We start from the raw sequence: 17594 nt of genomic DNA, 5'->3' as shown, positions 1-17594 counted from the left end.
TTTTCCAGAAATGTATTCTCAGCTGAATTCTGTTTGGCTACGTATTTGTGTAGGTCAGGAATAAGTGCAATGTAATCTGTGCTCCCACATATTTGATGCAGGAGGACAAGGAGATTTCCCTTGATTCTCACTCCAGTAATAGGGTTTCTGGAAACGAAGGCACTTGATCCTGCCCACCTTTCAGTTACTGGGAGCCAAACTTCTAATAACTTCATTCAAGACACATGAAATTCTTTCTCTCCATGAGGGCTGATTTAGAGTTAGGTACACTGATTTTCTCTAAGTGGGTTCTGTGAGGCTTTGTTATACTCTGAACAGGAAACAAAATAGGGAATGCCTGTTTACAACGTAAGAAAAATAAGAAAGCCTAAGAAAATAATTCTGACAAAATTAAGAAATGCACTTTCTCAAAATTAAAATCTCACTCCCTCTGCTGAAGAAAAGTACAGCCAGTGAGAGAGTACGCACAAGCCCTTCCTCTCCCTCTGCTATTAACTCCCTCGTCAGAGATCCAGGAAATACCTGGAGCTCCTCAGCTGCCATGCAAGCCAACAAATTTTGCAGGCATGCCAGCAAAGATCCTAAGCCTTCAGGCAGCTTTGGGCAGAGCCCCACTCTGCCATCCTTGCTATCCACAGTGGAGGGTGGCAGGATTGCACAGCTGGCTCTGACAGACAGCAAGTTCTGCCCATCCACAGCTGGGGCTACAGAGACACCCAACATGCAGGGGTTAAAGAACAACCCTGAAAGGGTGTCTCAGCACACAGAGAATTCAGCAGAAGGTGTTAAAGCAGTTACAGTCACACTAAATCAGGCTGACAAATTTTTCTTGGACAGAGAAGACAGAGAATATTAAGACACATTGAAATAAAATGACCATAAACAAATTTTCTGCTAATGAAAACTTCTAGAGGGAGAGGAACACGTGCCTGGAGGGGAAGAGAGAACAGACTCATTATGTTTCAAAAGTGGCACAGATAAAGTATTCACCATAATCTAACAGTGTAACAGCAAAACGCTCTCAAAAACCGCTGTGAACTCCAGCTACGTGGGATTCGGCTGGCTCGGCTTCAGGCACTTACCAGAGGCACCCATTCCAGCAGCGCGGTTGCCTCAGGCTCTCTCTTGGAGAGAGGCGCCTCCAGCCAGCAAAGCGCGCCCTGGGTGGAGATGCGAGCCACAGGCTGCACTGGCAGCGGGAAAAGCGCGGATAGCAGCGGAACCGGCCGGGAAACACCGCGGGTACAGCTCCTGGCACAGGCGAGGCAGCCGGCCGGGCTGCGCCGTCACCGCTCGGCTGGAGCCGCTGGGCTTGCACAGTCACCGAAGCGAGGGCACGGCAGAAATGGAAAGAACAGAGAAACTCAGCACAGGGACTGCGAGGGCAGGGGGAGGAGAGATGGAGGACACAAAGCTCAGCTTGGAAAGATGCATGCGGTTGTGGCTGAGCAAAGGTGGATTGGGTGCGTGGCCTTCCGTGTGGATGGAGAAGTGGAGCAGGAGACCTGGGGGTGGCTGTCGCTCACCAGGCCAAGAGCTACAGGTCTGAAATAACATTGGAACATCAGCCACCGACTCAGGCAGAGAAGGTTCTGAGCTTCAGAGCAACCAGCCTGGCTCAAGCGAGTTCCACTGCTCCCCACCACATGGATCACTGCTCACATCCAGCATTCAGCTTCAGCTCCTACATTTGCAACCAACTACAGACAAGCTGGAGGTGTGGTGATAGAAGCAGCAGGGATTACTGTGGGATTTGCAAGGAAAGAGTCAGTTTATTAAATTAAATTTGTCTGCCATTAAACGATTTAAATGGAAGATACAACACTGACCCATGTTTGTGAAGGGATAAAAAAAAAAAGATTAAAAATTTAACACCAACAAACAAATAATGGATTTAGACTGCAGGTAAGAAGAAAGAAAACATAATAAATATTGGAACAACTTCCTACAGATTTATCTGCTCAGCCTTACTCCGCTGATTCATATGTGCTCCCATCATTGTGCCATCTTAGGAGCAGTAAGCTCTGGAATAGACTCCCCAAGGAAAAGACTCCCATTATCTCACTGTCAAGAATTTAAAAAAATGCCACAGGTTGCAAGAACACCATGGGACTAAAAAATAGCAGGACTATTAGAAAAGAGGCCCCAGATCACCTCATGGGCTAGGATTTTGGTAGCTAGAGTCATTACACAAAGAATAAAATTACTCCATTCTTACACACTGGCTGTACCAAAGCAGGCTTGCAAATAAATGGCAATGACATTCCCATTACAGCACACTGATCAATTACTTTTGGGTAGAAAAATGATCAATGGACTTGGACAATCACTTCTGTGTGGAAATGGTTCTCACTTTCATTGGAAGGAAGGCAAATGACAGTGAAAATTCCAAAAAAGACACACAGTAAAATGTAGCATTTAAAGGCAAATTTCACCCTGGCACTAACTGTGGCAAGAGATTGTAAATTTCAGTGTGAAATGGATGCCTTGACTGTCATTTTCATCTGGGAAAACTTCCTCCTGACTCCCTGAAGTATGACAGGTGTTACTGACAGGTGTTATTGACAGGTGAACATACTAATGGGTAGGCACTTATCTGAACAAGTGCTAGCAAGGAAAAAAAATGAAGTACAGACTCAGAATGGTCAGAAAGGAAGAGTGATGGTAAGGAAATAAATCTCTAAAAATAATCAGTTCTGAAGCACTTGATAATTTAAAAGTTGCGGGAGAAGGCTGTCTGTGCAACACTACTACAGAAACTGGAGGTGCAAGTTGCTCCATGTAGAATTGAAATGAATTAATGATAAATTTTCAAGGAAATAGGATGAAGGAAAGAGGGGAAAGCAGCAGTGTATGTGCCAGTGAGCAAGTCTGGAATCCCTAAGAAGAGACTAGCTTATGTTTGGGATTGGAAACAGAAAATAGCACATGATTAGTATAAGTATCAAAATGAACATTTGAGAAACCTATTTCAGACCAAAAGAATCAACAAGTCAGACTTAATTCTATGGTGAATGCTCAGACAGCTGGAGATGACAACAGCCCTAATGTTCACACAGAAAGGAGACTGTGGTTACAGATCTACTCATATGGATTTCTAATAAAGGGTGAAAAATCTGGGTCCCTTGTTTTGCTCTGGCTGCTGAAAATATGGGCACGTATATTGTTAGTGGTTAAGACATTATGGGCTGAGTACATGTTGGACCCCAGGGAAATGATGAACACCATTCAGACACATGCAAACTCAGCATTAGTAATGACTTCTGTGGAATTCAAACCTGCTCCAGTGTTCAGTGGCAATGGCACTGTTATGAAAAGAAATAATTTTCACCCCTGAGCAGTTAAGGGTTTCTGTAACACTTGACATTTTTTTTTCCCCTCAGCAGCAAATAAAAAGGATTTTGATAATTCCCAGGAAGCTCAAACATCATGAAATATTTGCCTGCTAGTGCAAGTATTTAATTAAATAATGTCTGGTCCTTATTTTAATTAATACTAATTTCCTGAAGACTGAAGACTTTACCTCTCTAATCCTAGAGATAGAAGGAGGAAGAGAGATACGAAATGGGAAGGGTTTTAGTCCAAGGTGTTTAATGCTAAGACTTCTATTCCTTCACTTTTGCAGCATTAACAATCTCTTCAGTCTATGGGGCTTCATGCTATGGAGAGACACTAGTCAGTAAATTTCCACATCTGTCTGTTCTTTTCTCCATCCTGTAGCATTCACTTTATGACTGCACATAGGGAGTCACTGTCTACTCTCTGCCTACCCAACAATAAGTTAGAAAGCCCCCCAGGGCTGCATATAACAGACTGGGCTTCATTGCCCACAGCTGGCACAGAACTTGTCCCTAAAGTCACAAGTAAGCATGCACAGCATTCAGTAGTTTGGTGAGAGCATGCAGGTGTCCCTGCCTAGAAATCTGACACCAATAAAGAAGGGAAGGAAAGGATATTGTTTACTAACCTTCTGCCTGAATGACCATCATTTTTTGCTTCAGATCAATTGAGGGATTCACAAGACACAACCTTGGCTCCTGCTTCTGAGTCATGCAGACTCCATTCTGGTTTACAACCATCCAGTTGCGGTCATACAGCAAACCCTGGTTTCCTACTGGCCATTCTGTAACCTGGGAAAGCATCAGGAGGGGGCACAGAGGTTTAAAAAATGTTTGCTTCATTAATAGAGTCATGCTGCAAAGAAAAGAGAGGGAAAAGAATCCATTCATCAAAGATAAAAATATCACTGCAAAAGCTGACAAAAAAAAAAATCAAATTACTCAAAGTTGTTACATATTATAATACAGTTTAACAGAGCTATAAGAATAAACAATCTCCAAAACACTCTGAAAACTGTCTTCAGTTTTATACTCATCCATTTTTAGAACCTATTCCTCCAGAAATTTTCATTTAACTTACAAAGCACAGAAATTTTATGGGAATTTTATGAATTAAGGCACAACCAAACAAATAGAAAGCAGGAAAACTGTGAAATTAAAAACTCTGAAAAAACTTGTTTTTCATAAAATGGGACCAATTTATCAATTAATCCATTTGAGAAAATCTCTGCCACTGAAGCTTCTGGTTTTGGTGAGAGAATAACAGTTTCTTTAAGTTCCCTTAGAACAAAACATATTGTCTTCTTTGCTATCTGTTCTTCCATTATGTCTACAACAGTCTTTACATTGAATAGCCCATACAAGAATATTGTCCTTGCTTTCACATACATTTTTCTGGTGAAAAGAACATCTGTTTCTGATGCTACACAGATGGTAATCTTGAAATCCAAAAAGAGAGCGATTTCAGTAACATTAATATCTGCTTTCTTCTCCAGAATGTTAAAATATTAATACCATTCTTGTAATATAAAGCTGGCCACTAACATATTCTTCAGCTCACGTATGCTTTCTAGTCACAGTTGAATAGGGAGAAAAGTTTACAGCTGAACTTCATTGAAGTCTTATAGAAAAGCTGAGCACATCTCACATGAATTAGCCCACAAAAGACTTCAGCAAAAACCTATTGAGCAAAAGATATGTCAAGCACAGCCAGACACTATGAAGAACAGCATGTCTGGAAGCACTAGCTAGATTAATTAAAAATCACATTTTTGTTTATCATGTGATCAACCCAAAACTAGACAGAACCTAAAATATCTCATTCTTATAAACTTTTCCTGTTTTTATAAAAGCCTGCAGCAGCAGTTTGACACTGCCTGACTATAGAAAGCTAAGGGTAGAATTGAAAACTCAAAGCATCAAAGCTGAAATAAAAATAATTTCACCACAGTGCTACCAACCATACTGAATACAGAAAACAGAAAAATAAAAATTAGGAGAAGAAACATGTTCTATCAACCCACTTGATTTATAATATTAGTTGGCAATTTTTTATGTAACTATGGATGAAAATTCTGTGATAAATAGAAATTTTAGGTCTGACGGTGTCATCTGAAATCACATTATCCAAGTACCTCAAACTGTCAGCACCTCAGCTATGTTAACCTTTGCCCTGTTTTTTTAGGAGAGGAATCATAGCCCAAATACTGCAATATCAGCTGAAGAATACACTTTTGTTCTTAGTGGAAATTATTCTTTGGAGAGACCAGCATTTTTGGTTATCCTGTATAATTAGACTCCAAAATGCATTTGAACAGCTGGTGATCATCTGAGAGCTGCAAGAATTTCCTGCTAACAAATCTCCCTTCCAAAATTAATGGGTAATACATCCTCCCATGAATCCAACAGATCTCTACAGGATTTGATAGATACAGAGAGCAGAATAAACTAAAAAAGCAGAAAAATAGAAGACCGCAAAGTTTCTCAGTTCCCTATTGCAACATTCAGTTGTTTTGGTTCCACTTCAGGACAGGAATCTTTTTCAGGAAATAGCTTAAGTGTTTGCTTACCCTTCGCTGAAGGCAAGAGGCTTTATGAGGAAAATAAAACTTCTCTTTAATTAGAGCTTCAGGTAGTTTTGCATGCTGACAAGCATTAAAGGGTAAGCCCAGCTAACTAGCTAGCAGATATTTGGAAATAATCAACACCTTCCACTCAAGATACCTCTGACAAGTCCAAAATAATGGCAACTTATTCCATGCTTCACTCACACCACAAATGTGATGCAGCCCATGACTACAGATCCTCAACCCATTTTTCCCTCTTCCTCTGGGTATTTGCCATTGTGGTGAGAGTCACACACTGTGCCCTGCAGTGAGTCCCTGTCCTGTCACGGATGCTCTCTGTGCACTGTCAGGTGCCCAACTCCCTCTCCACTTTTCAGCTCACTGTACTGCACACGCTGCTAGGACCCTGGTAAAGGAAGTTGCAACAACAAAATAACTGTGGCCTGCCTTGGGTGGAGAGTCACAGACAGCTCTGAACTGCCAGAGCTGGTTTGCTGCCAATACTGAGTGTAGGCATGAGCAAGAAAGAACACATTAATTTCTTCTCTCAGCACTTTGGCCTGTGCAGAGCATATCCTGCCTTTATTTCAAAGGGGCTGAAGGGATTGTTAAATAAAGCAAAATAGAGCAGGTTAGCATACATGGCAGTGAGCAGTAATGCATTCTATAGCTTGTAGTGTGATTCCCTGAAGTTGTCTGGCTATCTCCGGCTACTGGGACAAATTAAAAGTGGGAGGACAGAAGGAAAGCAGGGAGAGCATGTTTTACTGATAGATACCAGCACACACCTTCATTCCAAGCATGGCAGGTGATGATGCACCCCAGGATCATTCCTCTACCTGTCATGAGGATCATTCCATAATACAGCCAGAACTTGGTATTGTCCCATCAGCTTTAGTCCATCTTTTCCTATTGCAAAATGAAAATATCCACTGCAAAAACATGTGGACTTGTTTGGTTTTTTTCTTTATTTCAGAATTTTCTGTAAAATATTTTGAGATGCATTTCTCCCATAGTTCACAGTTATGTCATCATGAAGGCTTACACAGTTTTTGAACACATTAAAGGAATCACTAAAAAGGCTTTAAATTATCTAAGTTTAAAAATATTAGTGGTCTTACATATAATTTATCCACTAATGACTAGGAATTTGCACTGTTTTTAAATTAAAAGCTAGTTTGTCTTCTCTGTTGAGATGCAATTTTTTATACTCTGAAATCTACTGCAAGAATAATAAAGTTATTAATTAGTTATTAGTTTAAATTCCTAACCTCTTTCACTGGGCACATTGCATTATATAATTATGCAAAAGTCATCTACATGAGAGATGTTCCTGTTTAAAAATGTATGTTTAAAACATATTTTTATGCTGGAAAAAATAAAGTGGTCTGTGATGGAGGTTACTCCTTTGCTTTTCTCCATTTAATAAAATAATTGTAGGGGGAAAAAAAACACATTTGAGAAGTTGAACTAGAAAATTCTGCCCTCTGCTTTCTGCACCATGTGTACAAAATCCATGGGACAACAGTGGCTACGAACACTCCATACAATTCTGCAGAAACTACCCGACCTGCAGCAAGCTGACAATCTTCATGCCAAGTTTCGTCCTCCCAGCTGCCAAAGCACTCTGCACTCTCATTTTCTCTGGAGGTCAAGAACCTCTCATACTAAACCACTTAGAATAGAACAGAGAAATCAGAGTTTAGGAGAGCAGGAGATTATGTGACTCTAAAGAGGAGATCGAACAGCTGTGAGTACGCACTCACATCCTCCTCAAGTTTGTCCTCCTGCCACTAGTCATCTATCCTGCAACCAGCAACTCCATGGGCAGATTTCAGTGGCAGATGGGCTGAGTCCTGCTCACAGTTATCTGGAATTTTCCACTTCAAACATTATTTCAGGAAAACTCAAGTGGTCATGTAGTTACAATAAACCCTAGTTACAGTACATCCTAAATGTCTGGCCTCCCATACCAGCAGGAGGCCTCCACTTGAACCTACAAATCTATGAGTTCCTGATCTCAAATATCAAAGTATTAGACGGTGAATGAATTTACTACAGCTCAGCATGTGAACCACTTCTACCTTTTCACATCAGCTATCTGAGTTACCCTATAACTGATAAACATGGAGATAAAATTTTTAATTGGGAAAAATACTGTTCTAAATTTCTGGCAACTACAGAACATCTAAAGCTATTTTAGATTAAAAACAAGACACTGATTTTCAATTCTTGGATTCCAATCAAAGACTAAAGATACATGATTACTTTAGAACTACTTCAGAAGTTTATGCATTTCCAGAAGTAAGGAGATAATACAATGTTAAGTGTGAAGTCTATTTAAAAATCCACTAAACAAATGGCAAAAGAATAGTTTTCCATATGATTCAGTCTTTTCAAGATAAAGCCTAGAGACTCTGTTATAATCAATATTTTATTGATTTTCTGATTTGATTCCATTTAATTGTGGTAAGGTTTCTTCTCTAGCATGCCCTGCTTCACACTCCAGTGCATGTGACATACATTGTTTTCCTGTTTCAAAGTGGTGCAGGCTGAAGCTAAGTAATGACATATAAAAACATATATATTGGTACATATTGGAGGTCAGTGCACTCTGTAGGGTCTGGGTCCTGGCAGCCATGGCTTTCTAGTCTACTCTTACTCATTGGGAAGAGACTAAGCCACTTGGTGATGTAGAATGGTATAATTGAGCTTTAAAGTTCATTTTACAAATGGTGGTCTGTAAGATGGCATTTTTATCTCTTCTATAGGCAGACAGTGAGATTGGCAGATCTTTCACAGGCTGGTTATAAATGTATGACAGGTCTAGAAGTGCCAGTCAGACTTTCAGGAAGAAAAAACATGAAGAACATCTAGTGGACAAGAAGAAGGTCACAAAAGCAAACATATTTCTTGCAGGGATTTACTTCAATATAAAAACACCATCAAAATCAAAATACTCTTTTGACTTCAACTCCTGGCCTGCTTTCCTAATGCAGTGAAAGCCCTTTCTCAGTGGATAACAACAATTTCCCAGTTGTTAGGTCATATTCTACTGTTCTTTTATATGCACTTACATATTTTCTGTAAACCACATGGAAACCATGTGGAAATGCACAAAAATTACTTTTTAAGTAGAGGAGAAGAAGAGCTAAATGCTCTTTATAGTGGAATTCCAGTTTCTTCCAATACCTTACATTAAATCCAGTATTTATTTAATTTTCTGTTACTGTTTGGGAATATAGGCTCTGACAGTGCTTAGATTTCAGGGTTCTAATGTGACTGAGGCTTTATAATTAAAAAATCAAAACAGACTTCAAAAATTACTCTAGACACACAAAATGAAACCTCATAATGTAGTTGCTTTTTTTTCAATCTGTTTTTAAATTATTCAGATCAGCTAGTCTTAGCTGCATAATCTAAGTTGCCTTGGATTCCTCTTGCAGTCAATGAAAAGAAACAGAAATATCCAGGAAAATTTATTTCTCCTATTGCAGATGCCTATTTTATGCTAAAAGGAATAAGCAGGTATCCATCTCTCAGTGCTTACAGAACAGTGTTGAGCTGTATAGGTGGAAGCTGAGGTAAGATGAGTCCTGTTTTCACTCTGGGCCCATTAACACATGCCTGGCACAAGCACTACGCATGAGGCATGGGGATTTCCCCCCACCATATAGAATTGCAGTCCTGTCTGCCGGGGACTACCAGGTTTGTGGGAATTTATCACCTAAAGCTGTTTCCCCGCACAGAGCTTGAAGAGGAGAAACCCGGCTCAGCTTGTAGGGAAACATAAGCTTTCTTTCATGCTGGGGTATGTCTTACCTGCTCCTGGGCACAATCACTTCAAAGCCTTTCTAGTGCTGAATGTTGTGGCTTGTATCTCACAACACCAGCCTGCATGTCAAAAACAGAACTTAACCCCAAAGGTGCATGAGTACTGCCAAAGTATTTCAGCAGCTTCCATACTGGGCTTCTCTAATACAGCTACGAAAAGTGCAACACTTCAACAAAGGTTAAAAAATTTTCACATGAAATGGGCAATTAATTTGATTTTCTAAACAGTTTGATCTAGTGGGAGGTTAATAACGGGTGGAAATTGTTTGTTCAGGTCTCATTTGATGCTCAGGATTGTGTCTCTGGATTAAAGACATCATAAGCCAACCCAAATTTAAAAATACAGATGTTTGGTTGATCATTTAATAGTGTTTAATTGCTCAACCTCTCTACACTGAGAAAGAAAAAAAAAACCAAAACATGATCAAATCAGCTGAGAAGCCCTATTTGAAATTCAGGAGATTTGTCACTGAATTTGACCCCAATTTTCTCTCAGATGTGAGACACTGACCTACACCAGTAAGTTTGCATAGGGAAAGTTATACCATTATTGACATTCATTAAATCACTTCCCAGTATGGTACTAAGCAGAGTGACGTTCTAGGTCATGTGTGGGCCATACACCTATTTCATCGTGCATTATTTAAAAAAAAAAGTCACAGCTAAGGTGATGATATTATTAACTTGGTAAAAAAGCAATTAAAATCTTCAAAGAGTGAACTTTCAAATAGCACAGCAACACTTAAATGTCATATTTCTGTTGCAAATGTATTTTTAATGATAACATTTCTTTGTAATGTAAATCAGCCGCCTCTCAATTATAACATGTTAATCAAGTTATTTCTCAATTGCTGCCTACCCATCAATGCCTACAAGTCCATCACATGTCATTCTGTAAAAGCATACTAATTACTTGATTATATTTTAGTCAAGTTTTGCAAATCCAACTATTTTCTTCAAGACAGCATATTACGTGCAGATTTGCCTGTTGTGGGGGAGGGGAGAGCAGAAGACACATTTACCCCTCGCCTGTAACTTCAGCCTAATTCAAAATCCTTCAAGGTAGCCTAACATGTGGGACTTGATCCCAGAAATTGGAAAAAAGGAAATGTGGGCACCCACACCCTGCTTCTTAGTATCTCATACACACGGGTCTGATGAAAAACACAAGGCTGAGCTGCACAAATACTTCTGAATGGTTCAAAGCACATACCTCAAATGCAGAGCAGGATTTGATTGGGTAGAGGTAAATTTTGGCGACAGTGATGGGCTTGCCACCTTTTCTACACGTTGGCACTGCAGTCTCAGAAACAGCTGCCCTCATGCTTTCTGCCTCAGGCTCTGGGGGTGGCCAGCTGCCAGTTGTCTCTGCCTCAGATGGGATATTCCTGAGTTCTCTGTCAGAGATTTGCAGTATTGGAGACAATTTATCTGCCTTGTTAAAGGAAAGGTGGTCATCTGGAACAGACTCTGTTGTCAGCTTTGTAACAGACTGGAGAGGAACGTCAGCAACCGAGTTGGAGAGTCTGGTGGCTATGATGAAATTCAAAAAAGTCTGTGCATCTTCAAAAGAAGACATGTAGCCAAAGGATATTCTCACAGAACCAGTGGGACGTCCATCAACTAGGTCTATGTTATCTCCACAGACATGGCCAGCCTAGTTTGACATAGGGAGAAAATCAGAGAGCTGTTATGATACTTTACTTTATTTCTCTCTAATTTTACCTAGTTATTAATGAGTCTCTTAATTCTAACCTGAAAAACTGTTACAAAAAATAGAAGGTTAACTCATCAATACAAAGAGAAAATAAAGAAAAAACCCTCAATCATCTTATGATTTACTCAAACTATGAAGACAATTTTGAGCTGCTTGTCCTATTCTATTCTAGGGTGTTGTATCGTGCTTTTTGTTTTATCAGTAGGTCTATGGTTTGATTTGTGATTTAGTAGTTTTCTGTCATGGTTTGACCCGGAAGTGAGGTTTTGGGAAGTTATGGTCAAACCAATCAGTGGCCAAATTTCAGATTGGCACCTGGTGTGGCCACTGGGGACTCGGATACGCCTCTGAGAACACACAGGGGTTAAAAGCAGAGCACTCCCAGAGAGACTTCCTCTTTGGAGTCCGGCAGGTGAGCAGATCGGATCCTCTCCCCTGCCCAGCTGTGTCTGGGTGGGGGAGGGGGGAAGGCCATGCAGCCTGAGAGAGAGAAGCCGGAGCCGCTTGCCAGATGCAGGGGTGGAGGAGTCCTGGGATGGTTTGGGCAGCCCCCTGGAGAGAAGGATAAAGCGGTCCGGAGGAGCCTGAGATATAAATCTTTGTTGGCCCCTTAATTGGGGCCCAGGAAGAGAAAGGGAAAATTTGACATCAAGTAAAGTTTCCCTGGGACCCGTGTGCGCTGCCTGTGTTTTATACTGCGCCTAAACAACTGACGACTGGGATTCCACGGAGCTCCAGGGGGAAAATTGCCGCCCCCTCACATCAGCTAGCCGGGGAAAGAGAAGCGGCATAGGGGAAGAGATATTTCCCAAAAACATATCAAGAATCACTTAAAGGTTGTACGTCCCATGATGGTCAGCTCAGACAATCTCCAGGGATATTCCAGTCTCACCTGCATAGTTCACTGGGATTCAAACTGTGATGTTATGTTCAGATAAGTGAACAAACCATGAGACGGTTGATTTTTTTGGGGCAGTTTTCTCGTTATTCACTGTCAGAAAAGTGCCATTTTATACCACCAGTGGCTTTATCATGGCTTGTGTTTAATAGTCCAAACAGCAGAGAACTAACTTTGGGATAGCAGCAAAGCAGAGACTTCAGTCTAGGGTTCAGACATCCTAAGTGACATAGGTATATCCAACAAATCTGTCTTGCTGATCCAGTCAACACATTGCTTTCAGGATAAATGGAGCTAGTCTTTCCTCTAACACTTCCTCCTTTGAAGAGCACAAGTTTCTACTTGAAAAAATTTTGTTGAAAAATTTTTTGAATGCCCTATAGTGGCCTCCATGTAGATACCTGATACTCCTCTGATAGGTCTCTCACACAAGACTCTATGGAAAACTCTCCCTCTTAAGAGCAAAAATTTCTCATTCTTTTAGTGAGTCAGTGAGTGCTGCCACTCACCACCAATGAAGCAAGCTAGAGTCCCCCTTTGTTTATCCACTTAATAGTAGATCACCAATGGACTTAAGATTTAGTCCAAACTCAGCATCATATTCCATAAGTGCAGCAGCTGTTGGGGTTTTTTTATCAGAATTTAATTTATTTACACATTTTTGCCACATTAAAAATGGACATGTGAATGGTTTATTTACATGAGGGCTTTTTTTAAAGCAAGAAATGTCACAGGACAGTGAGCAGAGATGCCATTTATGCAAGGAGAAATAAAAACCTATGTCAAAGCATGCAACACAGTAGTAAATATTTTAATGCAGTGTGAAGTAGTTTTTACCCTTGACAACAGAGCAGAAGCAACATTTTCAAAATTAGGTTGCATCTGTTAATATACCCTTCTGTAACCCTTCTGCCAAGTATTGCTTGACTGACTGAGGAGAGAGGTTCCTACTGTGCAAATAAGTAAACGAGTTCCTACATAACATTCTAAGAAAACTAACCACACTTCTCCAGGGACACTTGAAGACAGAAAGTCCTCCCTCACAGGCATTTTATCATGTACAACTTCATCAGGGAAGGAAGAATACAGCCAGCACCCTGGGAAAAGACGAAACTGAAGTATATGTGCAAATAACATGATAAAAGATGCCTTCCTTTACACAGTAATGTTGTCAATAACTCATCCTGATCCTTCTCAAAGCACTGATGGGAATGGAATGTCCCCAAATAATGACTGTGTAACTGTACCACCTCATTATACAACCTTTGGCGATTAAGTGTCTCCATAAATTTAACTTTGGCCTATCCCCATTTAAATGACACAGACCTAAAAGTCACTCACTCCTTAGCAAAATCCTCCTTGTATAAGGAGATCCAGGAGCATTGCAGCTGGTTATTTGGCATTTTTCACTTCAGCAAAAGGGTAGACTCTTTTTTGTTTTCTCAGAGGAGACAGCTTCCATGGCAAGTCAAAGCACCAATTTTCCAAGGAAGGTATTAAAGAACTGCAGCAGCCTTTAAGAACTTGGGCTATCAGTCCTGCATGTAAATGTGCTTGCAAAATTATCTATATGTCCCTATGAAATTATAAGGGAGCTATAATATCATTACAGCAATTAGATTTTTTTTTTTTTACCTTTGGAGGAATATCATTAATAAAGTTTTTGATTGTTCTTAATTAATTTACTGTAATTTCAAACTCTGACAAATATGCAGACAGGAAGCCTCCTCCACTTCACTGTAATACATCCTGCTATACATATTTTAATGACAGTTTATGGAAAATATTAGTAATCTTGAAAACAGTCTTTACATTCATATTCTAAAAATCTAACACACCAGTAATCTAAGTAGATTTAATCTATATTTGCTTCATTCTCTGAGATTCACTGTGTATTTGCCTTTATTGTTTCCTGTCCAATTTGTGTATGTATTTTAAATTGTAATACCCAACAGCAACAGGTCTACAAGACCTGAGCATGAGTATGTACAATAATTAATTAGGATACTTAAAGAAATATGTGAGAAGAATTGTCCAGGAAATTCTGTTCTGATGGAAGTCTTGATATCATGCAATTCCAAAACCAAACAAGAAGGTCCAATTTCCTATTCTCCAATGAAATAATAATAAGCAACATATACATCTCTGCATCCATCAAATGATTTTTTTTAAAATACCTCATTTCAATGAGCCGAGTTTCAATCAATTTAGTTCTTTAGCAAGGCAAAGGAGTTGAAAGCTTAAAGAAAACAAGTCAAATTTAACTTCATTCGTAAAGTCACAGAGACTCAAAATCATGGGATGTGATGCACTTTAGCTTTTAACTTCCAGCCACATTCAGAGACTAACCTGCAGGTTCCTTTGGATGTCCTCATTGCTTATGTCCAGATGCATCTGGCAGGCTCCAGTGTTACAGAAGCAGCCTGTGCGAACGTGTATGTTGTGGAGACTCGCCATGCTGTCCACCTTCCCAATCCAGCAGAAGACACAGGAGAAGAATGAAAATAGACATTTTAAAGTTGTGGTCAACAAGATACAGTGTTTTAAAGGTAGAAATCCATGGAGGTAAATTATGTCTCTAAACAATTAATAATTACTGCAGCTTTGACCACTCCCGTACAGATTTTGCATTTTTCAATTTTGTTACTTCAGCTAGAAGAAAGCAGTGGTAGAAGCAGAGATGTTTACCTTAGCACTGAGCAACTACTCCACAAAAAACACACACAACCAAGTCCTGAGCCTATGAATGCCAGTACAACTGCGGAATTTTAAAGCTGTGAACAGGTTTATTCACATCAGTGCTGCTAATTACAGACATGCAGCCAGGTGTTACTCGGTGTCTTGACAGAGCCACCACCTGCAACAGCCTCTGAAGAGACTGAAGAGAAGCCTGGGTACCTTTTCAGGTAGCTAAAGAGGACCTTGTGCTCCAAGGATCTGAAACTGCAAGTCCTCATTACAGAAAATGATGGCATCTACAGGATTTTGGCACACAAGTGCTGGAAGGATCAGCCCCTAAGTAAGCAGTAACGTTTGCCAGGAGAGGGAATGAACTGGAATGTCTCCTTGAGTCTTGCACATACAACCCCCCAATCTACCAAGTCCCTGGTGCATTTCTGCCTCCTGCTGTTTGGTATTTCACCATTTCTTTATCATCCACTGAATAATGAATTGGCAGAAATACAATACTTGATGACAAACTAGCATGAATAAATTATGGGAAGGAATGAAAATGATGTGCAAAGACAAGAGAAGAACGTGCCCGTATGTGCCTCAGAAGGAGACACATATGTGCAGGCACTGGGAGGACAGCACTGCAAGGGATACAGATTGTCAGGGTTTCAGAGCACACCTAAGAAACACTACAGGGATCCTCATAGCACAGCTAAGAAACCATGGAACCTTAATGCAGTGACCTGGAAATGCTTTATATTGATCTCAAAAAGCAACAGCAGCAGCTGATAAGATTAGATGAGCTACCACCAGCTATTTCTTTGATGAAAAATGATGAGCATTCCTGGTCAGGACTGCAAGAAAGGACAGAAAAATAAATTCATGAAATCTGACCCCCATCTCTACAACAAAACAACCCAAAACAACCTTGCACGACTTGCATTAACCCCTCTGTGCTTTTTCTCCTTTTCTACAAAAGGAGAGCTGAGAGCCCTGCCAATGACCATGCTGCAGACACAGGGGACTCCACTGTACCAGAGACAGAATCCTCCATGCAGGAAGCTCGGGCTCAGCTGGATGCACAGCAACAGCTCAGCCTAAAGGGGCAGGAAAGGGAGTGTCAACCAACTAATATTAAACACTTCCCTAACTGTCAGCCCATGCTTTGTCTGAGGTATCAGTATAGATGTTCAACCCAGCTTTTGTAGCTGGCTAAATCTCTACTGGCTTTTATTATTTTTAACATTAATTCCCTCTGTGTGGAACAATGACCCACTACACATACCAAACATTTTCTGGTATAGTTCAGTCTATCTTCTGTCTTGACATGTCAATGTTCTATCTTCTGATATCTCTGAATTTAACTGTGTGCACCAAGCACCTTTAAAGTCACTATCTCAGTGGCTAGAAAACCGAAGCCCTCTGTTAGAACTTACTCCATGCTGAAATAATTCAACCTGAATAGTATTTAGCTCTGCTAAAAGCAGTTCAAACAGAGTTATTGCTTTTTTTTCATGTGTGGTGTCTCTGCTGGCTTTTTAATGTGTGGGACTTCACATAAGGGTCTGTGCACAAAAATGTGCTGTATACAAAAAAATTCTACATTGCTATAGCACACAAGTTCTCAAGTCCACATTTAAATGTGTCCTGTGCTACTAGTTCAGTTCAAAATTGTTTGATTCTCCAACATAGACATAACTCCAAATATCAAAATAACTCCATATATACAGACTTGGAAAGCAGAGGATATAATCAGCCCCAAGATCCCTATTGATGATTAATGCCTTGGAGAATATCTTGTGTTTAAAACAAGTTTCTCAAATTGAAGTTTTAGTAAAAGGCATCTGTTGAGAGAGACTGTTGTGGTGTCACTAGTTTTGTTTTGTCAGAAGACTTCAATATGGGAACAGTGACATTTTCTTGAAGTCTTTTTTAATTTAGACGAGAAAAGTTGTCATTCTGCCATAGCATGGTTTGTCACGGTGCTAGTGACTTGTGGGCGGATCTGTCATTCTGTTAACCATGACAAGCAAGGCAAAAATCATGGCATGCTTCACTGCTGAAATCGTACAGTGTTTGGGCTTATTTACTCAGTATACAAAAACCTTTAAAATATAGAATTTTTTACTATTCATACTTTTAAAAAGAAACGTTCCTGGGGCAGCCTTGTCTATCAAAATGTGTGTAGTGTAGTATAGTTTCCATGACACATCTTCAAAGAATTGCCAAGAGGATTTTTAATTTTTTTACAAATTTTGTCAAATAAATTATTACTGTTCTTTAATGAACAGTAATTTCACTCTAGCCATGCAATCCAATCCTTACCCACAATAATACTTTAGTTGTACTATATATCAATCTGTACATTAGACAAGGACTACTGAGACATAAAAACATGATCATTAGAGGAATATGGGAATTGTGATTCAGGAGAAAAGAGGGAAGTTATGAATAGCTCTAGTATTAACTAAAGTTCATTGTCACCAATGTGATAATGTGCACAGATCTTGGGAATGTGATGCACACTTTTCAATGGAAACAATGGCACCATGTAAAGAACCAGTAAA

The 17594-nt window shown here is 39.9% G+C and overlaps 1 protein-coding gene across 1 annotated transcript in view; it reads right to left on the bottom strand.

Annotated features, from left to right (window-relative positions):
• MOCOS (molybdenum cofactor sulfurase) overlaps window positions 1-17594 on the bottom strand; it is a 210792-nt gene that overhangs the window by 24708 nt on the left and 168490 nt on the right. Inside the window, exons 7-9 of the mRNA XM_041483181.1 lie at window positions 14704-14820; window positions 10953-11396; window positions 3968-4130 (exon numbers count right to left, since the gene is read on the bottom strand). Coding sequence (XP_041339115.1) covers window positions 3968-4130; window positions 10953-11396; window positions 14704-14820 — 724 coding nt within the window. The remainder of the gene's footprint in view (window positions 1-3967; window positions 4131-10952; window positions 11397-14703; window positions 14821-17594) is intronic.

The sequence above is a fragment of the Pyrgilauda ruficollis genome, unplaced genomic scaffold (assembly GCF_017590135.1).
Source record: "Pyrgilauda ruficollis isolate IOZ18807 unplaced genomic scaffold, ASM1759013v1 scaffold116, whole genome shotgun sequence".
Classification (NCBI taxonomy): domain Eukaryota; kingdom Metazoa; phylum Chordata; class Aves; order Passeriformes; family Passeridae; genus Pyrgilauda; species Pyrgilauda ruficollis.
This window is presented reverse-complemented; position numbering and strand designations above follow the sequence as displayed.